Source organism: Kogia breviceps, chromosome 19, assembly GCF_026419965.1.
Source record: "Kogia breviceps isolate mKogBre1 chromosome 19, mKogBre1 haplotype 1, whole genome shotgun sequence".
NCBI lineage: Eukaryota > Metazoa > Chordata > Mammalia > Artiodactyla > Physeteridae > Kogia > Kogia breviceps.
In genome coordinates this window covers 15,158,946-15,183,060 of record NC_081328.1, presented here as the reverse complement: position 1 = coordinate 15,183,060, position 24,115 = coordinate 15,158,946, and the positions used below count along the sequence as shown (strand labels likewise).

At 46.5% G+C, this 24,115-nt stretch overlaps 2 protein-coding genes across 10 annotated transcripts in view; both read right to left on the bottom strand.

Moving 5' to 3' along the window:
• Nucleotides 1–502: 502 nt before the first annotated feature.
• On the bottom strand, nt 503–5,659 carry RSKR (ribosomal protein S6 kinase related). 4 transcript variants are annotated; one of them, XM_067020635.1, is made up of 12 exons: nt 5,542–5,659; nt 4,911–5,057; nt 4,734–4,817; nt 4,533–4,601; nt 4,119–4,188; nt 3,779–3,883; nt 3,559–3,599; nt 3,281–3,308; nt 3,077–3,166; nt 2,901–2,989; nt 2,665–2,775; nt 504–2,224 (listed from the first exon to the last, which is right to left on the bottom strand). In XM_067020635.1, the coding sequence occupies exons 1-12, from the start codon at nt 5,596–5,598 to the stop codon at nt 2,000–2,002; spliced, it is 1,116 nt and encodes a 371-aa protein (XP_066876736.1). In that variant the 5' UTR covers nt 5,599–5,659; the 3' UTR covers nt 504–1,999. The 4 variants fall into 4 exon arrangements, with proteins under 4 accessions (XP_066876739.1, XP_066876736.1, XP_066876738.1 ...); XM_067020637.1 differs by lacking the exon at nt 2,665–2,775; XM_067020636.1 differs by lacking the exon at nt 3,779–3,883.
• A 542-nt stretch (nt 5,660–6,201) lies between these two features.
• BLTP2 (bridge-like lipid transfer protein family member 2) overlaps nt 6,202–24,115 on the bottom strand; it is a 28,930-nt gene continuing 11,016 nt past the window's right edge. For 3 of the 6 annotated variants that reach the window (XM_059047341.2, XM_067020634.1, XM_067020632.1), the window contains 23 exons: nt 23,685–23,876; nt 23,112–23,314; nt 22,847–22,965; nt 22,504–22,724; nt 21,996–22,186; nt 21,763–21,862; nt 21,431–21,633; nt 20,017–20,311; nt 17,170–17,327; nt 16,684–16,890; nt 13,072–13,171; nt 12,656–12,838; nt 11,816–11,937; nt 11,186–11,341; nt 10,982–11,103; nt 10,238–10,418; nt 9,350–9,436; nt 9,046–9,156; nt 8,776–8,911; nt 8,541–8,671; nt 8,267–8,368; nt 7,553–7,687; nt 6,202–7,012 (listed from right to left, as the gene is read on the bottom strand). In XM_059047341.2, coding sequence (XP_058903324.1) covers nt 6,830–7,012; nt 7,553–7,687; nt 8,267–8,368; nt 8,541–8,671; nt 8,776–8,911; nt 9,046–9,156; nt 9,350–9,436; nt 10,238–10,418; nt 10,982–11,103; nt 11,186–11,341; nt 11,816–11,937; nt 12,656–12,838; nt 13,072–13,171; nt 16,684–16,890; nt 17,170–17,327; nt 20,017–20,311; nt 21,431–21,633; nt 21,763–21,862; nt 21,996–22,186; nt 22,504–22,724; nt 22,847–22,965; nt 23,112–23,314; nt 23,685–23,876 — 3,638 coding nt within the window. In that variant the 3' untranslated portion in view covers nt 6,202–6,829. Of the gene's footprint in view, nt 7,013–7,552; nt 7,688–8,266; nt 8,369–8,540; nt 8,672–8,775; nt 8,928–9,045; nt 9,157–9,349; nt 9,437–10,237; nt 10,419–10,981; nt 11,104–11,185; nt 11,342–11,815; nt 11,938–12,655; nt 12,839–13,071; nt 13,172–16,683; nt 16,891–17,169; nt 17,328–20,016; nt 20,312–21,430; nt 21,634–21,762; nt 21,863–21,995; nt 22,187–22,503; nt 22,725–22,846; nt 22,966–23,111; nt 23,315–23,684; nt 23,877–24,115 lie in introns of those variants that run through there. The other 3 variants (XR_010838047.1, XM_067020631.1, XM_067020633.1) reach the window with 3 other exon arrangements.

Below are 24,115 nucleotides of genomic sequence, written 5' to 3'. Positions count from 1 at the left end.
TCTCCCTGTACATTCACATGGTCTTCCCTCTGTGTGTCGTTTCCTCATTTCCTTTTTTTTGTTAAGATAAATTTATTTTATTTTATTTATTTTTGGCTGTGTTGGGTCTTCACTTCTGTGTGCGGGCTTTCTGTAGTTGTGGCGAGCAGGAGCCACTCTTTGTTGTGGAGTGCAGTCTTCTCATTGCAGTGGCTTCTCTTGTTGCGGAGCACGGGCTCTAGGCGCATGGGTTCAGTGGTTGTGGCTCGCGGGCTCTAGAGAGCAGGCTCAGTAGTTGTTGCGCATGGGCTTAGTTGCTCCGTGGCATGTGGGATCTTCCCGGGCCAGGGCTCGAACCTGTGTTCCTCGCATTGGCAGGCAGATTCTTAACCACTGTGCCACCAGGGAAGCCCCCAGTATTGGTTTTTATCCAATGTGGCAGTTCTGGTCATTACAACTTTAAAAATATGTAATAAAGCCTAAAAAGTCTCTAAAGAGAAACAAATGAGATAATCAAAAGGATCAAGGATACATTCACTTATTTATTTATATCTCAATTTCATTCTAAAAGGCTTACAAAGATGGAGATAATCTAGTAATATTTTAAAAGAAGGACTAAAACAGAAAAATGAGAAGAGAATAAGGAAAGTAAAGAAAGGTCAAACAGGAAGATGATGGAACCAAGAACATGGCTAGCATACAAAACATAACATGAGGTCCTAAACACTTGCTGGAAGTACGCCACAAACTGGGCTCTAAGTGTTCTAGCATCAATATGAGAAGAAAAATAGAGTCAGTTGAATATTTACTGTCTTTAAGGTAAAAACCAGCAATTCAGGAAAAGAATAACTGGGTTCAGAGAAAATTTCTTCCAGGCATCCTTATATAGAACATTATAAATTATAATGATAAACACCCTTTGCAGTATCCACAGCAATTAAATTTCATAGGGATTTTCATATGGACTGCCAAAGTACAACTCAGAAAAAGCAGTTCTGCAGAGGCCAATAAAATGCCAGCTATGTACAGGGCAAATCTAGCTTAATCCAGGGACAAAATTAATAAATAGTACTCAGAATACTTTCCAGACTCTCTTTGGTTTGGAAAGAGAGATCAGGTATAACTGAAGAATAACGAAAATGAAACTTTTAAGAAGTTGGTTTAAGAAAAATGAAAAGAAGTCACAAAGGCCAGAAATGTATACAAATTTAAGGCCCAGATGATTTTCCTAAAGGAAAAGGTTTGTGAGTTACATCTCTGATCTTAAATCTCAAGGTTGATGTCACGCCTCTTAATCCCTTGGTTTGCCCATCACCAACTGAAACCTGGGCCATCTAGGGAAGTGATCAGTTTAAGAATCCTTGTGTCTTTCAAAGAGGTTTTGTTTTGGAAAAAATGTGTATAGCTATTCCAGTTACCCCCTAGAGAAGACATTTAACCCACCCATGTTTCATTTCTTATTCTCTTCCTCACAGTAGGCTATTAGATTCACTTTTTAAATTTTAAAAGTTAGACTGACTTTGAGCCCCCAGATCATATGTTTTACCTGCATATTTAGGGGTTGAAACAAATACCAGCTTTTGAGACCTCTGAAAAACATTCATACTGCTTCTGACAAGCCTATTAAACACATAAATAGCAGCACCTTGGGAACCCATGAAGTGCTATTATTGCTCACAAAAGGAAACATGGCACAGAAACAAGGAGAAAGAAAAGTGGCATAAACTTCTGGCTAAAAACTGCAGGGTATAAACACTGGAGAAATGAAACAAAGGAAAAGGTCCACACTCTGATCTGAGATGTTGAACTGAGAGATGGGTTGTATGATGGGGTAAGGACTAGGGCATTGTGACTACCAACCGCAGAATGCCCAGTGTGAACTCTGGTCCAACACCTAGAGGAACAGAATGATAAGAGGCTACAAAGTAAAAACAAACTGAATCATCAAGGTGGTCACACTGAATTGGCAGCAGAGGAGGTCCTCAGGTTCCCAGATGAGCCCCAACTACAGTAGAGGAGCTCACGCCAGGCTGGGGTGCACCAGGAAGGACTCCAGATTACAGTCAAAGTCCTTGAAGAACATGGACTCCGATGATGGACTGGGCTGGGTAGCTTGTGTCTCCATGACAAAGTTCACTGGATGCTTCTGTAGGAGCTCTGTGTCAAAGGCCACACCCCGAAAGAAAGGGTGGACCTGGAAGTGATGCAAATAACGTAGACGGTGGAGGGGATTCTGGCATAATAGCTGAAGAGAAATAGAGCATGAAGGATGAGAGACTGGGATAGGAAAGGGACTGAACAGAGAAGCTGGAAAAGGAGAAAGAAGTTCATGGATCTGTGGAGGGCAGGGAGAAGAACCCAAAAGAGTAGAGGATATGTAAAAGTGGGAGAAACAGGCTAATCTGGGGGCAAAGGTAGGAATAAAGGAGTAGTAGTGGTAAGAGAGCAGCACTAGCCCACTCTCTCAGAGGTGACCTGCTATGGATGGGGACGAGCTTTGGAGGACCAGGAACTCAGGAATAAAATTTGAAGTGCTGGTTAGAAGGCAAGTAGTGAGGTAGTACTTGATCAAGTTGGAATCCCCCCTTAATAATTAATCAGAGGAATGGGGAGATATCACTTCAGTGATAGGGAAAGAAGTGAATGGTTTTTGTAGTCAAGAAGGAAAGTCATGCCCACCCTTACCTCATGGAGCAGGAGTGAGAGCCCCTGATTAAGAGAAGCTGGGATTGCAGAGTCATAGTGGGTCACACTTGCCAACATGGCCACATGATCTCTCTCTGCGGGCACTGGGAACTGAGTTAGGGGTGGGAAGGTGTCATTGCTTAGTAAGAATAAGGCAAGACTTCCTAAGGTCGTCTTTCTTCCCACCTCAGGGCAACTCCTCTCTTCTCTGCCCAACATCACTACCATTCTCTCACCTTTCCAGTTGACAGAGAAAAAAGCAAGACACCCAGGGACCACCAATCAGCAGCATGGTTGTAAGGCCCTCCACTCAGGACTTCTGGGGCTACGGATATGAAAGATACTTGTCACTGATACCTGTTGGCTATCCTCCTGCCCAATGCTTACCCACCAGCTTTAGCTTCTCTCTCACCCATGTACTGAAGAGTGCCACAGATAGTATAGGCTCGGGTTCCTTGGGGCAGGTGGCGGGACAGGCCAAAGTCTGTCAGTTTCAGATGGCCTGTGAAAAACAAGCCATCAGCACCACTCTGTTCCAACCCTCATCAGCCATGACTTACTTCCAAACTGAGGTACCTCTCATTCTGAGACTAGGAAAAGAAAAGGACTTACTTACCTCGTTCATCCAGAAGGATATTCTCCATCTGAAAAATCACAGGTGAGAAGTTATTCATTCTCTTCCTTTCAGTCCTCTTTCATCATGTATACTATACCCCCCAGCTGAAGAAGATGCCCTAGCTCAGCATCCAAGTCTATACTTGGAGGGCCCTTGCCCAAATCCTTAACACCCATGAGGGCCCCAAGGTCAACTGTTCTCAGCAGCTCCTCCCGCCTTCTTGGACCTGTTGGAACGTCTTACTGAAGTCCCTCCTTAAACAAAAAGCATTTAACTACCTTCACGTCTCGATGGATGATGCCAAAGTCATGGAGATAGCCTGTGGATGACAGCAAGCATGGGGTATGCTGAAGCTCTCCTGTCCTTCCGATTTCCCTGATAGCTCCCACCCCATTCCTATCCCTGTTCTTTGACCTCCAAAGTTAATATCCATTCTCTTCTGCCTCCCTCCCCGCTTAATTCTTCCCTCATTTCTATTACCACTCCTGTTTCACTTACACAGCACCAGGATCAGCTCAGCAGCAAAGAGGCGGATGGAAGCCTCACTAAAGCAGCCAACAGCGGACCACAGGGAGTACAGATCTGTGCTGCAGTAGCTACACACTGCGAAGTACCAGAAGTCTAGGCAATATTTGGGGGCTACTATGCCTGGGCTCAAGGCATCGTATGCCTCCTGCCCAAACCGATGCCACCTGCTGTTCCCTCTCCCTCTGGGAGAGAGAAGTACTATGCAAAGGGGAAAAGAGCAAAGGCAGAACAAGCCAAAGGGATGGGTAATCGCAGGTGGGGAGTATGGTAGAAGGACCCTTGGGAATGAGGAGAGAATCCAGTCACTCACTCATGAAGAGGTGCCGTTTTCCCTGCCAGGTGTCCCCCAAACTGTGTACAAAAGGATGGCTGATCTGTCGCTATGGACAAGAAAACAGGAAGTTAGGATCAGGGTCATTGAGGATCAAGGCAGTCAAGAAGTCAGGATTTACCGAGATGTGCAGAAAGGAAGCTGTTGCCGCACCTCTCAGTACAGGTTGCCTGCCTGGTAATCCCAGTACTAAGGAACACACTGGACATGCTGGAGAGATTTCCCTGGCAGGACCTAGAATTACTCTACTGATAGCTACTTTTCCTGGGATCTCTTGGTTGAGGCAGAGGGAGGGGTCAGAGTCAGGAAAAGCAGGACAGTTGGACAAGAAAGGTGCTTTCTCTGCCTGTGGTTTGGTTCTTCCTAGGATCCTTTCCAGGGCTCTGTGCATACCTGGATGCTGACCTCCTCTTTGCACTGCCTCAGGTTGTCCCTCTGTAGGACCTTTACCTTGGGCACCACCTATAAAAGGAGAGGAGTGATGACTCCTAGTGGGGAATAGTGTATTAAATTGTTTATTCCTCCCAACCTTTCTGGAATAAAGATTGGAGGCAGGGACTAGAGAATAATGTGGAAGAGTATCTAGGTCCCTACCTTCACCACAAATACTGCTTTCTGGCCACAATCTAGCACCTTGAGGACAGTTCCAAAGGAGCCTTTAGCCACAAGGCCTAAAATCTGTAGAGAAGTAGAGAGCAGGGCAGTTGAGACTGATTGTTTCTAGATTCCTCCCCAAGACTGAGACCCCTCCCAGGGATTCCACTGACCTACCTTCAGCTGCTGATGCCCCCTAAGGGGCCTAATAGGAAACTCCGGCAGAAAGAGGTTGATGAACTGAGGCACTGGCCACTCAGGCAGAGGCTTCTCTATTAGCAGTGGGGCTGGCTCCAGGGGCTCCTGGTGCAGGAACTGATGCCCCTGTAGTCCCCACAGCAACTCTTTCAGACCTGACCTGGTGGTCCCCACACCTGGCCAGAGGCTCTTCTAGCCTCAGACCCAGGGGGACCCAGGGGTCCTGGATGTTGCCACCCTGCTGAGAACCAAGGGAGCCACTAAACCTGCTGCCCCTGGGGCATTACAGGTTCTGCCCATTTAGCAGGCACTCCCTCAAATCTCAACCCTAGAGATGTAAATCTGAACCCCAGGCAAAATTGCTACTACCCTTGCTTCAGGCCAAGGTCTGGATTTCCTGCACACAATTAAAATCCTCTAGGAAAGTAATATTTGGATATTTTCCCCATAAGGCATCAGAGATTCAGTACTGCACCTACCATAAATACTTTGATGGTAACACCCCCCTGCCCCACCCCCACAGCGGACAACAATGTTATTACCAGTTCCCAGGCCTCAAGCTCATGCCTTCCACCTCCCCTAAACGAGCTGCCAGAGCCCCACACCCTACCTTATGAGGAGCAGCCATCTGGGCATGTTGCCCCTTCCGACAACTCACTGCTCCCATCCCCAAGCCTCTGCGCCTCCTCTCTCCTGCTAAATCTGCTGTCCCAGTTACATAAGCAGTTCCTCCCCTGATGCTGCATTACACGAGCCCCGCCTCTTTCCCTTGTTCATGACTAGAGATGCAAGTGATGCAGCCAAACCTCACTCTTATCCCCAAATGCTATCGCCCCTGCTTAAGAATGGCTTATAGGGCTTCCCTTGTGGCACAGTGGTTGAGAGTCCACCTGCCAATGCAGGGGACACGGGTTCGTGCCCCTGTCCGGGAAGATCCCACATGCTGCGGAGCGGCTGGGCCCGTGAGCCATGGCCGCTGAGCTTGTGCATCCGGGGACTGTGCTCCGCAACGGGAGAGGCCACAACAGTGAGAGGCCCGCGTACCGCAATCAATCAATCAATCAATAGAATGGCTTACAGCCAGGACTAAAATGTGCAGAGATCTATCAGCATGGGACCAATGTCACATCAGAGCTGGGAAGTATCTGTGACACAGCTTCAGGCAGGAGGGAAGCAGCCACCCTCATTAGGGTGGCAGCTAGGTGTCTTGGACTGATGGAAAAGGATACAGGCTGAAACCATGCACTCAATTAAAAAAAAAAAAACAGCATCAAATTTAAAATATATTTTTTTCTCTTTAAATGATCTTTTTTAAAACCATTCTTCAGGGGATACCCCAGGGAGAGGGACCCATAGCCAGCTGTGTCTCCTACTGCCATTTTCCCAAGTGAGCTTGGCACAGATTGGGGAGAGGCTGATTCCCCCCACAACACTAATACCTCTTTCATACAAGGCAGTGGAATGAGGGACAGAAGATCAGCCCCTCCCCTCCACTTTCTGGTACAGAGGGAGAGCAGTTACACTTAGAAATATATATATATTTTTATATATGTCTATAAAAATTTATCACACTTGATCAGAACTGTCCCCCCACCCTTTCATTGACCCCAGGGGAACCAGATACTAGCCCTGGGGCCATTCCCTGGGCCTTGCTCTCTTGATGCCTCCCTGGCCCTGGGCCTGCTGATCAGTGTGAGGTAGAACTCAGAATTATTATCCACCATGTTCTGCAAGGAACAGGCCAGCTGCTAAAGAGCAGTGCCTCTATCCACAGTACCCTGTGGGCTCCTGACCCTCACAAATCCTAATGGATGAAGGGAAGCACCTCCCACCCCACAAGTCCCTGTGGCCTGAGCCAGAGTCAGATCCTGTACTGCAGCCTCTCTTGAATTGCTGTATCACTTGCGCCTGCCAAAGATGGACTTCTTCCCAGGATTCTTGTTGCCCACACTTAAACCGATGAGCAGCCGGGCTTTCTCCTCCTCTTCCTGCTGTTGCACATTGAGGTCCGATTTAGTTTCTAGCTTTCCCCGGACTTCAGACCCTGCTGCAGGCTTCAGCCTTAGCTTCTCTTTGATTACCTGACAGGATAGAGCAGAGTAAAAGGGAAGGTAAATATTAATGAGACAAGCAGAATAAATCAAGTGGACCAAGTCAGTAAAGATTTACCAAACTTACATGAAAGCACAATGGGGCAATTCAAATTATAAAATGATCTCTGCTTTCAAGAAGCTTAGTCTATTAGAACCCACTCTAAAGATGAAGTTGTGCCAGCCCTCACTTCCCTAAAAATCAACAGTAGTTAACATATATACAACAGTCAGTAAACATTCAGTTTAACCATCTGAGCAAAGTCATGGAGAGAGGGGCTTCCCTGGTGGCGCAGTGGTTAAGAGTCCGCCTGCCAATGCAGGAGACACGGGTTCATGCCCTGGTCTGCATACCGAAAAAAAAAAAAAAAAGTCATGGAGAGGACAGGGATCAAAGTCACTCACTTCATTCACCTGCCCCTTTCCCAAGGCTGCTTGTTAATACATGCATCTTACAATGAAATGCCCTTGAGCAGAAGATCTGCTTGGCAGCCCCTGCTAACCAAACAGCCATGAATTCTGCCGGGATACCTGGGCAACCAGGGCTTTGCGGCTGTCCCTCTTGACAGCCATGGCAAAGTCTAGCCATGTCCATGTGTTGTTGTGGTACTCCAGACAGGGCAGCACCAGGTTAAGGTCGCCCCAGTCCACACTGTTCTTCTCACCCTGCAAGAGGGGGAGGGAAGAGAAGAGAAAAAAATATATCAGCTGCCAGTTTTAGTCCAAGCCAGTACTTCAGTCCAAGTCTAGTACCTTTTTGCAGCAGCAACCTACAGATACCTATTTCCGCTTATCTCAGTCTGGTACTGATTCCTGAGGGCAGCAGAGGGAACAGCAGATGTATCACCCACAGACAAGCTGAACTATCTCTGTTTATAATATCTGATCTTACGTGGTGCCATTTCCACACTTTTCTAAAAAGTGCTGGGGGAGCTTCCCTGGTGGCACAGTGGTTGAGAATCTGCCTGTCAATGCAGGGGACACGGGTTCGAGCCCTGGCCTGGGAAGATCCTACATGCCGCGGAGCAACTAGGCCCGTGAGCCACAACTACTGAGCCTGCGCGTCTGGAGCTTGTGCTCCGCAACAGGAGAGGCCGCAACAGTGAGAGGCCCGCGCACCGTGATGAAGAGTGGCCCCCACTCGCCACAACTAGAGAAAGCCCTCACACAGAAACAAAGACCCAACACAGCCAAAAATAAATAAATAAATAAATAAAATTTTAAAAGTGCCGGGGAAGGGCAGACCTTGTAGCTGACGCACAGTGGAACCTGTGGGATCTTTATGTAGATGAAGGAGTTGTTCATGGCAGCTCGCTCTTTCATCTTGTCAATATCATCTACAGGGTGCTAGGAAAGGAAGGAAAGAAGAGTGTGCCCCTGAAGCCATCACAAGAAACTCTGGACCCCAAACATCTCCATCTCCTTTCACCCCTGAAACAGACTCAAAGGAAACAGAAATCCCCAGCCAGAGTACCCCAAGACTCTCCCATTTTTCTATCATCAGGGGCATGTCTGATACCTCAGGTGCTTTGCGAAATGATCTTCTGACCCCAGAACTCCGATTCAAGCCCTGTGCCACACCCTTCCCAGGGCCCAGTGGTGCTGCATCATCTGTTGCAATCAGTTGCCGAGGCTTCACCACTGGTATTCCTATAAAAAAGCAAGTATACTAGCTGTTGTCCTCTTGCTGAAGCTTCAGCTGTCTCTGGGGCTGCTACCCCAGTCTTCTGGAGCTCCACCATTAAAGTTCTCACCAGTAGTCACCAGTTTGGACTTATCTTCTTCATCACCAACCTCATCATCTTCCACACTTCGTCCAGGAAAGAAAAAGCCCATTATTCTATGGAAGAACTGGTGTGTCAGCTGGATGGTGAGAGGCACCACATTTACCTAAAGAGGAAAAAGGCTGAAGAAGCAATTAAGCTCAGACATCATCCCTCTGTTTACCTACCCCTAACATAACAATGCACAGATAGTTTTTAACTGCCTTTTGTTCCTGGGTCCCCAAAGGACTGTTTACTAACCTCAAAGTGCTCCTTAACAGAAATACCCCCAACGGGGGGCCGGACTTTGCTGAAGAGGCGAAGAGCTAGCTGTCGCCCAGACTGGCAGGAGCTCTGGGGCCGCAGGACTACCTGTAGAATAAAGAGTGATAACCCACAAATCCTCTGCAGAGGAGAGAAGAAGCAATGGTCTTGCTAAGCTGGGCAAGCTTCCACCATCTCAGATCACACTGTTTCCCATAGTAGGTTTATGTGGAAGGGTCATTGCAAATGCCCAGTGTTAGGGAGCATGTGAATGGGCTAGGAATAGGGAAATAAGACTTACCTTATAGACAGCATTGGGGAGGAGGTTGTTCATAGTGAACCAGCCCAACTCCAGAAGATGTTCTGCTGTGTCATCAGATTTATTCACCTATAAAGACAGATCCCCCACCCCCACCCCCAGACCACTATAATAAGCCTTTCTCAGGAGCTTGCTAGAGTACTGCTACATATATCATTTGTTTTCATGGCCAGGGCACTAAGTGCCTGCAGTACTTTCCAGTCCCTGTGACATTCAAAAATGGTCTCGACTTATTTCCAAATGTCCCTGGGGGGTTGGAAGAATAGTGAATAATGTCCTGTCCTCCATGCCATGGGTAACTGCAGGAAAGCTGAATGCCAATATAGAATTAATGATTCTATTCCAAGCTGGACTTGGAAGATTACTTCCCTCTGAGCCACATTTCTAGAGATAACCTTATTCAATGAGGGAAACATTTGATCAAGCTCATCTATATCTGTATTATTTAACATTACAAGCAAATGTGTATGAGTGGCACTCTCTGCTCATGTTTCTATCGTTATTAATAACCATTAATACCATCATTAACAGCCATATAATAATCATTCCTTTTTTTTTTTTTTTTTTTTTTTTTTGCGGTACACGGGCCTCTCACTGTTGTGGCCTCTCCCGTTGTGGAGCACAGGCTCTAGACGCGCAGGCTCAGCGGCCATGGCTCACAGGCCTAGCCACTCTGCGGCATGTGGGATCTTCCCGGACCGGGGCACGAACCCGCATCCCCTGCATCAGCAGGCGGACTCTTAACCACTGCGCCACCAGGGAAGCCCAATCAGTCCCTTTTTGTTTATCTCTTTTTGTGAGTTAAGACTCCTGAGAAAGGTCAATGCCTCTCAATACAGCTGTCTTTGTGTGACTGTATATGCCCAATACCTTGCTGTAGAGGAACCGCTGCAGCTCTAGTTCAGCAATTCCCAGCTGTCCATCTTCCTCTGTCAAGCGCCATCGTGCCTGAGCAAAGTAGAACTCGGTGCGGCGGACCACACTCACATCTTCTTGCTGCTTTCGCAGCTCCATCTTGTTGGCCTGCTGCAACTGGAAATCCTTAAAACACCTATAAATGGATAGGAGGGTCAAAGCCAATAAGGGCAACAGCATTTGGGTTAGGGGTGGGGCGGAATGCTGGAGGTAAACCCAGAGATGGACCTATTCTAGAACAACTCTTCCCTAAATTTTTTCATTGGATTTGTTGCTCCTCAAACCCTGGGCCATGGGAGCACAAATCCCATCTTTAGTTCTACAGCTTCTTGAAAAACTAGTCTGTTCCTACTAATAACCCCTATGATTGTATCTGCAATTGTGTTCCTTACTGATCAACTTCAAGACATTTTATGTTTAGTTTAGTTGCACAGTATCAAGGCAACAAAAATGATCTTTCCAAACTATCTGTTTTTCTCCTTTCCCCGGAGGTACTCTAATAAGGATCCTAAGAAAGGGCTCTCCTGTTCTCAACCTGTTGGCTAAGTCCAACAAGACTCATTCAGGAAAAGGTGCCTGAATCTACTACATCAGCCTTTGATAATACACACTAGATCTAAAGACTTATCAGAACACGGGCAAAAGAAATTGACTCCAGCTGGGGCACTGGAAAAGGGCATGGAAAGAATGCTGTGGCACCTGATGAGGATGTTAAGCTCTTCACTTTCCAGCTGTAGATTGGCCTTCTCCTGGTTTAGCTGCAACTGAAGCTTTTGGTTCAGGTCAAGCAGGTTCTCGTTCTTGCTGTCATCCTGCAAAGACTAGGGAACCAGATAAGGAGAAACTGAGAGATTTCCCTTGTCCTAGGAGACCTCCCTGTCCTCAAATTGCCCGGGAGACTACCTTCATGATAGAATACATCTGCTTTTCCAGCTGCCGTATCTGGGCCACATGCTGCCGCACAGCCTCTTGTAGATGTAATATGCTGCTGCGCTGCTCCTCAGGATTGCTAGAGATCTCAAGCTGGAACCTGACCCGCTGCTTCTTCTCACTATGCTCCTAAAGGAATGGAAAATGAAATGAACAACAGACAAGTCTTGTAGTAAAGTAAAACAGAGAAAGGAACAAGAAATGATGATCTCTTCTGGAAAGCTCAACTTTCTCTCTCACCATTAGTGAGAGTAAGGGGTAAACCAATGCAGAAGATTTGGCAATGTGGATTTCACAATAAGCCAGTCCCACAGGGTAGGGACAGAGGTGGGAAGTGGGAAGTAGTTTGTTTTCAGAGGTATGTAAGTGACTGAGTAAAGAACTCACCAAGAAAAACAAGTAAACAACTCTATAGTTAGGGACACTCAGACCTTTCCTAGATAACTAAAATTTCAACTGCTGCTGCTGACTAAAAGAGGATGTACTAACCACAAAGCCCTTTTTCAGTCTGAAGCATGGCTTTTCTTACTGGACCCCAAATAAAGCACAAGGTCTGGAGATTCCTGTGAGACTAACTGGCATTCTATAAGGCCCCATACTCACCTTCCGCTTGGGTTCTACATGGAGCAGCAGGTTGTTGACAATATCCAGGATCATGGCATACTGAGCCGGGTTTGTGGAGATTTCCAGCTCATGATGGATGAGGGTGAAGGTATCCACAGCCCCTAGGTAAATGTTAGCAGCTAAATAAAAGACTCAGTTTCTCCCTAAATGTCTACCCCATCTCCTAACCCATATCTAGAACCACTTCTGTTACTTAACCTCATAAAAGGTCTTGGTGAGATATGCTCATGGGTAGAAACATGTGCTTACTTCAGTGTCAAACAATATCCATTCATTCCAGTAAGTTTTTTTTTTTTTTTTGGCTGTGCCCCACCCTCGCGGCATGTGGGATCTTAGTTCCCCGGCTAGGGATCCAACCCACACCCCTTGCAGTGCAAGCACGGAGTCATTTTTTTTTTTTTTTTTTGGTGGTATGCGGGCCTCTCACTGTTGTGGCCTCTCCCGCTGCGGAGCACAGGCTCCGGACGCGCAGGCTCAGCGGCCATGGCTCACGGGCCCAGCCGCTGCGCAGCATGTGGGATCCTCCCAGACCGGGGCACGCACCCGTGTCCCCTGCATCCGCAGGCGGACCCTCAACCACTGCGCCACGAGGGAAGCCCAAGTGCGGAGTCTTAACCACTGGATCGCCAGGGAAGTCCCCCATTTATTCCAGTTCTGTTCTCTCCTAACAGAACTTAAAAAATGTATAGCAAAGTGAAATGTTAATGCCCTATGCACACTGGGACTCTTAGTAACACTTCTGCCTCAAAACCACTAAGGAAATAACTACTTTCACAAGTTCCCTAGTCCCCTCCTAAAAGCCTTGCAAACCCTGCATACCTTCCTGCTTCTTTAGGAGATCTTCCTTTTCCTGGTTCTCATGAACCTCAGGTGGCTTAATCTGAGTTGCCAGCTCAGGATCAATGTCATGGCTGTAACTAATATAGTACATTCGGCAGCTGCAACGTGAAATGATCCGCTGGACTTGCTGGGCTTGTTGCGCCTCAGCTGGCTGGTTCCAATCTGCGAAGAGGTAGGAAAGAGATAAGAGAAAGACATTCTCAAAAGAGGTATTGTGAGAGCCTCCCAGCTATGCGTGATGTCTAGGGAACTCCAGACACTTGCTTTCAACATAGCCTAACACAAAGTGGTCCTACTCCACGTATATTTATCTTACAAATAGGTAAGGAAATGAGGCCCCTTAAGGATGCATGTCTGCTCCTAACCACATAATGGGGGAAGAGGTGAGAACTGACCTGTGGTAGTGGTAACCATGCCTCCCACTGCCTGCCCGCTCTCCATCAGCTCCTGCACAGAGTCCAGACTACGCTGCCGGTGCTCCTCAATATTCTTTACCTGAAGACAGAGATACAGGCACCTTTAACTCCTGGGTGACCAGTAGCTTGTCCTGGACAAGCTCCATTATATATCTCCATTATCTCCACTATACAAGTTTAACACTATCTAGATTTTCACTGCCTGGAATAGCTTGAAGAATCTCCCAGGGTAAAGGACATATGTCCCTCTCTCCTGACCCAAATTCTCCAAACCCAACTGAGTTACATGCACCTTTTTGCCACTGTGGAAGTTCCTCAAAAAATTATAAACAGAATTGCTCTATAATCCAGCAAGTCCACTTCTGGTTATATACCCAAAAGAATTGAAAGGAAGGTCTCAAAGAGAAATTTGTACTCCCATATGCATAACAGCGTTATTCACAATAGCTAAAATATGGAAGTATCCCAAGTGTCCATCAGTGGATGAACGGAGAAGCAAAATGTGGTATATACATACAATGGAATTCAGGTTTAAAAAGGAAGGAAATTCTAACACATGCTACAACATGGGTGAACCTTGAAGGCATTATGCTAAGTGAATAAGCCAGTCACAAAAAGACAAATATATATGATTCCACTTATGAGACACCTAAAATAAATAAATAAATATATAAATATATATATAAAAGAGGTATTTAAGAGTAGTCAGAATTACAGAGAGAGAAAATAGAATGGTGATTGCCAGGACCTGGGGGAAAGGGGAAGTGGGGCATTATTGCTTAATGGGTATAGTTTGCTTTTCAAGATAAAAAGAGTTTCAGAGATGAAATGGTGGTGATGGTTGTACATGAATGTACTTATGAATGTACTTAATACCACTAAACTATACCCTTAAAACGGTTAGGATGATAAATTTTATGTTACGTTTCTTTCTTTCTTTTTGGCCGTGCTGCGTGGGATACGGGATCTTTTTTTTTTTTTTTTGCGGTACGCGGGCCTCTCACTGTTGTGGCCTCTCCCGTTGCGGAGCACAAGCTCCGGACGCGCAGGCTCAGCGGCCATGGCTCATGGGCCCAGCCACTCTGCGGCATGTGGGATCCTCCCGGACTGGGGCACGAACCTGTGTCCCCTGCATCGGCAGGCAGACTCTCAACCACTGCACCACCAGGGAAGCCCCAAGGGATACAGGATCTTTGTTCCCCAACCAGGGATGGAACCCTTGCCCCCTGCAGTGGAAGCACAGAGTCTTAACCAGTGGACTGTCAGGAAAGTCCCTTTTTTCTTTTCTTTTTTTTTTTAATGTTTATAAATTTTATACTATGTATATGTTATCACAATTTTTTAAAATGGAAAACAATCAAATCATGTCATGGGCAAAAATAATTCATCAAAACCGATGACTTCCCACCCATTTTGGTATTCGTGTGTTTGTGTTCTTGCTGTTTTCTGTCTTCAGACCATTGTGACACTGTTGCCACAGGGGAAGGGAACTGAATTCTTTTGACACTCTCTGCCAAGCTGAAGTCAAAGTGAATAGAATGAGTGATATGAGAAGAACATAAACAATCTGTCAAGTCACAAAAAAATTCATATAGGAAAGGCAAGATCAAAGTCTTTCCCACCTAAGCCAAGGACATTCCACTCTAATGCTAATATCACAGCCTGAGAAAAAACGAGTTCACCTGCAAAAGAACACATGCCTAAAAGAAGCAGAGGCCCAGAAAATGCCAGATAGGGAGATCGTGCATAGTGCATTTGCCTATCTTTGCATGAGTAGTTACCACCTTCTATGCCTATCTCCTGAGACTACTGGTAAAGGGTACTACTTGCCTGAACTACAACTGTAATATACCAGCAATGACCTTTCACATTACCAACAACCTGACCCTTACTTGGCTTGACATCTGATTAAACGATTATTACCTCATATAACTTATACTTGGGGTTGAGCCTAAGGTCATTGGAGTAAGAAGTACCAGCCAGGGAGGAGGGAAGAGGGATTAGCTTTATCCCCATTGAGAGGAATGAAAAATAAAGTATTCACATTGGTCCTAATCAGATGTAGCTGGATCCAATAACTCATCTGAATGCACCATGCCCAGCACAATGTGGACACTTAACACCTGTTAAATAAGTAACCACAATGCAGAATATTGGCTAGGTACATCTCATAACCATTAGATCTCCCAATAAATCTGATGCAATTATATCGTAGAAATTATAGTACAAATTTAGTTTTAACCAAGACGCTGAGAAGAAAATTTATAGCTTAGTCCCTGCCAACTGCTCACAAGCTCACCTTCTAACAAAAACATTATCTTGACATACACTAAGACTTCCCCAAATATAATGACTTAAAAAAATAAGACGGGGGGCTTCCCTGGTGGCACAGTGGTTGAGAGTCCGCCTGCCAATGCATGTGACATGGGTTTGTGCCCCGGTCCGGGAAGATCCCACATGCCGTGGAGCGGCTGGGCCCGTGAGCCATGACCGCTGAGCCTGCGCGTCCAGAGCCTGTGCTCTGCGACGGGAGAGGCCACAACAGTGAGAGGCCCGCGTACAAAAAAAAAGACTGGGACTTCCCTGGTGGCGCAGAGGTTAAGAATCCGCCTGCCAGGGGCTTCCCTGGTGGCACAGTGGTTGAGAATCTGCCTGCTAATGCAGGGGACACGGGTTCGAGCCCTGGTCTGGGAAGATCCCACATGCCATGGAGCAACTAGGCCCGTGAGCCACAACTACTGAGCCTGTGCTCTAGAGCCTGCAAACCACAACTACTGAGCCTGCACGCCTAGAGCCCGTGCTCCGCAACAAGAGAAGCCACTGCAATGAGAAGCCTGCGCTCACCGCAACTAAAGAAAGCCCGCGCGCAGCAACAAAGACCCGACACAGCCAAAAATAAATAATAAATAAATAAATTTTAAAAAACAAATAAATAAGACTACTTTCCATCTGAATGAAGCTTTGTATTTTTCAAAGTACATTCTCATTTGGTCCTTTCATCAGTTTTCTGAGAGTGAAGTATTAACTCAATTTTACAAATAAAGGTGACTTCCCAAAGGTGACTTCCCAAGGGCTCATGGCTACTAAAATAGCAAAGGTGAAATGAGAACTCACATAATAACCTGCCTTGTAGACAAGCAGTCTTTCTATTCAACCTTACCAATTTGCTGAAACAACCAATCATCTTCATAAGAGAGATCAGAGAAAGGGCAGATAGAGAGCTTATCTAAAATTCTCAGACTTACTGCCTGTTTCTTTGGCTGCCTGCTGATTAGTGTGATCTTATTAATAGGGGTCAGCAATCTCAAAAAAGTTCTAACCCATTTTATTCTCATGTAGGGAAATGAGACTCTCCCATGCAATGAAATAGAATAGTATGAGACTTAAAAAACAGAAAAAGCACTGTGTGTTCACAGATCACAGCCCAGAGACTGCCAACAGTTTCTCCATTCAAGTGTTATCATCAGCCTCATTATTCTGCTAACCTGGTCGCAACAGGTACTGTCAAGGATCTTGCAAGCTATTTTGGCGAAAGGGGCCAACTATGGAAAACTGGAGATACAACAGGCCTTCCCAGCCCTGCTGACTAACCTCTAACCAGAGCTGTCGGCCATCCTGCTCAGTGGGGCTGCTTTCAGTGGTGGCAAAGTACTGCATGCCATCCAGTAGGCAAGTCCAGGATGTCTTTTGCTTCAGTGTGTCACCATACCAGGCTGGATGGTGTTGGCACTGCAGCAGCTGGGCTTTGGCAGCTGACACAATGACACAGCCTTCTGTCTCCGCTCCACGAAGAACCATCTACGCCAGAGACAGAAGCAGAGTCACAGCACCAGGGCCACAAAGAAGATGAAAGGTTAGTGAAAGGGCCTGTACCGATGACTGCAGCTGGATCTAATTCTGGCTTACTGAGTGCACTCTACTGGTTTTTAGTAATGGAAGTGATTATCCATGATGCCTGTTAGAAACAATAGTTTTTTGGAGCTCTACCCACCTATTCTTATTTAGAGGTGGGAGAAGGTAAACACATATGACTATGATCTAGCCCTATCTTTGGGTGCTCTAGTAAAGAGAAGGTACCTGGCAGTTGACCAGTTCAATAAGGCAGTTTCGGTTATATATGTCATCCGTCTGGCACGCAGCAATGCCACACAACTGGTCACTCACACCTGACTCCTCTTCTGTGAACACTACAAACCTATCTGTCTCTTCAATCAGCTTCTGCAACATGTAGGCACCTGGCAGAGAAATATGAAATTGGGGAAAAGCCACAGAGTCAAAGGGATAGAGAACACATCCAGGGCCAAACTGATCTTCCTTTAATTTCTTTAGAAAGTATTCTCCCCAACCTGCAACTCCAGCCCAGCCCACTCCATCCCTTGACCCCTGGGTAAGGGTTGTCATTTCATTTTCCTTCAATTTTAATAAAAGTAACAGATTCCCAAGAGAGACTTAGAAATGCTATGTAAGTGGTAGCATTCCTTTCTCTAAGGCATATCCACCTCTGAATTACTCTAGGATCTTTTTTCCTTCCATTTTGTTCCTTCTCCTTTTCATTTCATATTGTTTTAAATGCTATTTGTTTGTTGACCACTCCTTTCCACATAAACCACTCCCTTGCCATCAGTGTCACTGTTCTCCTAGCTCTACTGCTTTCTCTGATTGTGACTTTAGATCCTCTACCTTCTCCCAGGTTTTAGAGATAAGTATATCCCCTAAGGTCTATCCTTGGCCTGTTCCCTTTTCTTTTTTCTAAAGAGTTTGTCCAACAGTGTTGTGGTTAAGAGCAGTCTCCAGAATTAGACTAGTCTGCCTATGTTCAAGATCCTATCTCTGCCAGTTACTTGATTGTAACCTTGCTTGCTTTAACCTCTCTGTCTCAGTTTCCTTGTGTGTAAAATAACGTAACTATCTAATTTGGTTGTTGAGAGAATTAAATGGAATAATAATACATAAAGTATTTCGCAGGGTACCTGCCACACAGTAAGCAACTATTATCTCCTTCGCATTAACTCTTAGTTCTATGCCGAAACTCCTAAGTCACTACCTCTAGCCCTAAGCTTTTAGATCCTCATTTCCACCTGTTTTTTAGACAGTACCTAGAGGTACTACTTACACCACAAACTTAGCATGTCCAATTATGAACTCAACAACTCAACAACTTTACCTCCCCAAACCTGTTTATTAGCCTTTGGCTCTCCTAGTTACCATCAGGCCAGTCACCAGGCTCAAAGCCTCAATCATTATCACTTTATCCCTATTTTAACTCCCTCTTCCAACCAGCTACTAAATCTCTTACACACATTAATAACATTTCTATTCATCCCCTCATCTCTATTCCCACTGCCTCTACCTAGTTCAGGCTCTCCTTTCCTCTTGCTGAGACACCATAATAGTTTCCTAATTTGTCTCCCCGACCTCCAGTTTCTTTCCAGTCGTCCCCCACACCACTGCCAGATTTATCTTCCTAAAAGTAGGATTCTAATGACACACCTCTATTCAGAAACCTTCAGTAGTTCACCACTGTTTACTGAATAAAGAACAAAAACTCCTTAGCCTTGTATTTTTGATGGTCTACTTGCAGTTTTCCCTTCCATCATCTTCACTTGTAGCTATACTCTACACCAACCCAAACAGACTGTTCACTCTGCTCTGAACATATTGAGCTTGACCAACTCCACTCCTTTTCAGGATGTTCCCTTTGCTTTTAATGCCCTTGCTCCTCATTTCCTCACGTTCAAACCATACTAAGCCTTCAAAGTCCAGCTCAAATGCTACTTCCTCAATAAACCCTTTTCTGATTATAGTCCCTCCTTCACTACAGTCAAGAACAGCTCACATATTCTTTAATTTCTCTCTAGCAGTATTTATCATTTTTCACCTTGTTCTTAAATTCACCATGAACTTGCATTCCTCTGTACTTGTTATTCCCTCTCCCTAAAATGCCCTCTTTTCTTTCTTTGCCTATCAAACTCTTACTCATCTTTTAAGACCCATCTCAATTATATGATCTTCTCTGTGAAGCCTTCCTAGACTTCCCTATTCTGATTTAAATACTTTCTTCTTGAACATTCTTACAAAACATCTTCATGACTCTCCCCGCACCGCCCCCACCACAACTGTGCTGCACAGCATGCAGGATCGTAGTTCCCTGACCAGGGATCGAACCCATGCCTTCTGCAGTGGAAGCACAGAGTCTTAACCACTGGACCACCAGGGAAGTCCCTCATGACTCTCTCTTAGTTTCAGAGCTTCCCCCTCATCTTTACATCCCTAATGTCTACAGTCATGTCTGGTACATTATAAACCCTCAGTAAAGCTAAAAAGTGAATCTATGAATGAATGAGTGATTGATTCAGTGAATGAATGAACTAATCTTAGCTTATCCAGAGATGATAAACTTGTTGAGTCAAGTAAAATATCATATATTCTGTATCTCTCACTAAACCCAGCACAGTGCTCTGTGCCTATTAAGTACTCAATAAACATTTACTGACTGAACAAATTAATTCATCAAAACAAAACAATTCTCTAATCCTTTGTTTCTTTTCCTTAGTCATTCTAAGTCATCACTCCTTCCTGATCCTCTTCTCCTGGCCAAAGGACCAGACAATTTTTTTTTTTTTTTTTTGGCCACACAGCGCAGCATGTGGGATCTTAGTTCCCCGACCAGGGACTGAACCCGTGCCCCCTACAGTGGAAGCGTGGAGTCTTAACCACTGGAGCGCCAGGGAAGTCCCATGGACCAGACCCTTTAATGCCCCCCATCACTGCTATGTAAGACTTAGGTGGCCTAATATGGAAAAACAAGTTTCATCTTTACACACAGATCAAACTAGTCATAATTTAGTCCTTCTCAAACTCCTGTCCAAGCCCACATACATATTCTAAACCTAACCCTATGGAGTCTCGTCTCCCCCAGCTTACCTCCTGAAGATGCCTTATCAGGCTGTCCACTAAAGCTGGGAGTGTTGACAGGAGGTGGGGCTGGGACGCTGGTCGGGACACTCTGCTTTGGCTTTTTGGCTGGCATCTGGGGATCAATCTTTAACCCCTTCAGAGCCTCAGTAGAGAGATTACGTTTGAGTACAGCTGCCTTTTTGTAGCCATCATATAAACCAAAGGCAATGTCCCGATTGGTGGTTGTCCAAGAAGCCCGTAAATCTACCAAGTGCAGCTGATGCGTGTGAAAGGCAGGATCCCCAACTTGAGTAGAGAGCTCCTAAGAAACAGGAAAAGAACCTCAGAGTAGCATGGAAATTCCCAACATTCCTCCTAGACCACAAATGCAGAGATAAAAAACATACTTGTTGAGTAACAGACCTGTTCTAAGGGATACAAGACAACCCTAGAGAAAGAAAACCTAAGTGGTCTTAGTGTGTGCACTAGATTACACTCTGACTATATCCACTGTTATTTTATTTTATTTTATTTTATTTATTTATTTTTTTTTTTTTTGGTGATACGCGGGCCTCTCACTGTTGTGGCCTCTCCCATTGCGGAGCACAGGCTCCGGACGCGCAGGCTCAGCGGCCATGGCTCACGGGCCCAGCCGCTCCGCATGTGGGATCTTCCCAGACCGGGGCACGAACCCGTGTCCCCTGCATCGGCAGGCGGATTCTCAACCACTGCGCCACCAGGGAAGCCCTCCACTGTTATTTTAAATGACTCAGAGAATTTCAACTAAAATCCTTCCTTAATTGTGTGTGGGGGGTGGGGGGACCACCAAATAAGGCACTAGAAACAAAAAGTTTCACTCTGTTTCCTGAAGAGCAAGAGACTATCTTTACAAGGAGAGGGGAAAAAAAGGAATTTTCAAAAAGAGGGATGCTGATACTAGTGAGTGCATCATTAAGTAACAACATATATGATTAGAGTGTAGTTAGGAACATCACCAGGGACTTAGCCTGAAACCTGCTGCTATGGACGGAATTGTGTACCCACACCAAATTCGTATGTTGAGGCCATAATCCCCAATGTGACGGTATTTGGAGATGGGGCCTTTAGGAGTAATTAGATTTAGATGAGGTCATGAGGGTGGGGCCCTCATGACAGGATTCATGTCATCATAAGAGACATCAGAAAGCTTCCTGCTTTTCCTGCCAGGTGAGGTCACAGTGAGAAGGCAGCCATCTGCAAGCCAGAAAGAGAGCCCTCACCAGAACCTGGTCCTCACCAGGACCATGCTGGCACCTGATTTTGGACTGCCCAGCCTCCAGAAGTGTGAGAAATTTCTGTTGTTTAAGCCACTCAGTTTATGGTATTTTGTTATGGAAGCATGAGCCGCCTAAGACACCTACTGATACAGATAAGGCAGTAAAGAGAATGTGTCAGGCGGTACCTCCTCAGCCGTGCGATTGCTGTGCCGTTGGTAGGTAAGGGAGGACAGGCTCAGTAGGTGGGTCTTTGTTACCAAGGGATCAAGGCAGTGGTCAGCATTCTCTTCAGTGGGCGAGGCCATCAGGTAAACAGTCACCTGACTTAAGTCACTAACCATCTGGGTCACACTCCAGTCAGAGATGAGGCGCCGCATCACTGTGCCCGCTGAGAAAAACAGGCATACAGAGCCCATGCAAACCAGTACAGAACAGTGTGGGGCAGAGAGAAAGGAAGGGAACCGAGAAAGAGGACAAGGAATAGGCAAGGACAAGTGGTGGGAGCCTTTAATCTTACCTTGAGGTATAAGCCGCTGAGTTCCCCGGGTGAAGACGTGGCCCTGACTGCACTCAATTTGGATGCCACGTTGCTGGGCGAATGAGGCCCAATAATGCACCTGGCAACAAGAAAGCATAACACTGAATGAAGGATGGCATCAGAGAGACGATTCAGAGACCCAGTAAGAGAAAACAAGAAAACTAGAGAAGGGGAACAGAACTGCAGATGTCAGCAGCACTGTCAAAGCTGACCTGCAGCTGGGGAAAGAGTGCAGTATAGGAAAGCTGCTTGTAGTGCTGGCCGAGTTTCTTCTTGCTGGGTTTCAGGTTATTGAAGAGCTTTCCCCTACAAATAGGCCTTGTGACACTAGTCCAAGTTGCCCAGAAGTTCTGCATCCAGCGCAGGGTGCTACTATACAGCAGAATTCGGGGCTGGGATATTGCTGCAAAGGAAACGATAGACATTTCCTAGCTGTGGTTAAAACACAGAGACGAAGCTAAATCCTTCCCTAGCTTCAGGTTTTAGAGATTTAAAAACCCAAACAGCACTCAAGCCTCACACTCAATATCCCCAACACCCTCTCCTTTCAAAGACCCAAGCTCTCTACTTTCACCAATCCTCTTCCAAAAAAAGATCTTGACCTAAACCCTCCTTTGCTTTTTTCTTATCCCCTCTCCAGAGGGTCAAGCTGAAGTCCTTGCTGTCTTAAGTTCGTCCTCCCAAGCCCTTCCTCCCCGCTGCCCCAGATCCAAGCCTCACTTCCACTGTGCCGAGTCAGATCCATCTTGATGGAGAGATTGAGGTTCTCAGAGCGAAAGGCCCGGTAGGAGTCATGAAGCTGGCCCAAGGGCACCTCAGGCAGGAACTCTGGGGCCCGTAGAGTGACACCATGGTGATCATGGGGGTTCCCATGACATAGCCACTGCAGGTCCAGTGTCATGCAGAGGTCAGGCAGGTGAAGGAAGCAGCAGTCATCATACCTGGCTCACAACAGAGACCTGGGCCCTTAGTGCCCTGGTCACTTGCAGCCCCTCGGCTCTTCCCCTCTCCCCCCACCCTGAGTCCCACACCCTGTTAAGGCCCCATCTATCACTCCACTCACTTAGAGGCTGTTCTCACGTTGACATCCAAGTCACCCTTGAACACAAACTGACCAGGTTTCCAATGAAAAGACAGGTGGTTCCACTCCCAGTGCATATTTTCAGTTGTGTTGTATGGATCCTATAGCCACCCCAAAAACTTGGTGAGATATGAATAAACGTATCACCTTCACCTCCCAAATCAGTACCCTTCTCTCTTCCCCCATGTGCTGTACAAGCCCCAACCATACGATCCTAATAAGAAAACAGTTCCTCTGGACCCCTCACCTCAGTAGCCAGCTGGTGCAGGTTTGCCTGTTCAATGTCCATGTGCCAATCCCCATGCAACAGAAGACGGCTCTTGTCCCACCAGGGCAAGGATGGGCTGGGGTCAGCTGAGGGCTTGGTCAAGAGGTCCACAGATTGGCCAATCAGTGTCCAGGCTGGATCCCAACACGGGCCCCATACCACTGTGTACTGGAAGATTTCCGCTGGGGTAGAGGAGCAAAGGGCACAGCCTGCTATACAACTTCATCCCTCTCTTCTTTTTTTAATTTTTTTTTTTTTTTTGCAGTACGCGGGCCTCTCACTGTTGTGGCCTCTCCCGCTGCGGAGCACAGGCTCCGGACGCGCAGGCGCAGCGGCCATGGCTCACGGGCTCAGCTGCTCCGCGGCATGTGGGATCTTCCCGGACCGGGGCACGAACCCGTGTCCCCTGCATCGGCAGGCGGACTCTCAACCACTGCGCCACCAGGGAAGCCCATCCCTCTCTTCTGCCTTCACTCCAGAAAGGCCTCAGCTCATCTCCCACCCCAGCCATCACCAACATCTCAGTCAAATCATTTGCCCTCCTCTACTCACAGTGAAAGTCGTGATAGAACTTGAGTGGGGGCATGTTCCTCTCCACTGCCACGTTACCCCATGGAAGCCCCAAGTGCAGGATTTGACGCCGACGCGAGCAAGGCTGACCGCTCTGCTCGGTGCCCACAAGTCGACCCATCAGCCGCCAGTCACGGATCTCAAACAAGTACCGGGGATAGTCTCTTATCCGAACTGTTATCATAGGGAGGATACACACCAGCTACTCAGGAAACTGTCTTAGCACTCTTGGGCACTTTTCCCCCCGCTACTATTTTTACCCATCTATTGATATTTTACAAGATCAACTGAGAAAATAAGAGTTGGCAGTCGGCAGCAAGGCTGAAAAAGTGCACGGAGACCCTGAGCAGACAGTGAGGGGAATAACACTGAGATCCAAGAGCCGCACTAACCCTGAAGATGACTGTGTTAGT

Bases quoted from the DNA above. Each gene is read 5' to 3' on its own strand.
- RSKR (XM_067020635.1), bottom strand. From the start codon at position 5,598: ATGGGAGCAGTGAGTTGTCGGAAGGGGCAACATGCCCAGATGGCTGCT. The intron at 4,189-4,532 runs GTATGCACAGAG...TCTTGTCCATAG, and splicing joins AAGAGGAGGTCAGCATCCAG to CGACAGATCAGCCATCCTTT. The intron at 3,309-3,558 runs GTAGTTAAATGC...GTGATTTTTCAG, and splicing joins TCATCCATCGAGACGTGAAG to ATGGAGAATATCCTTCTGGA.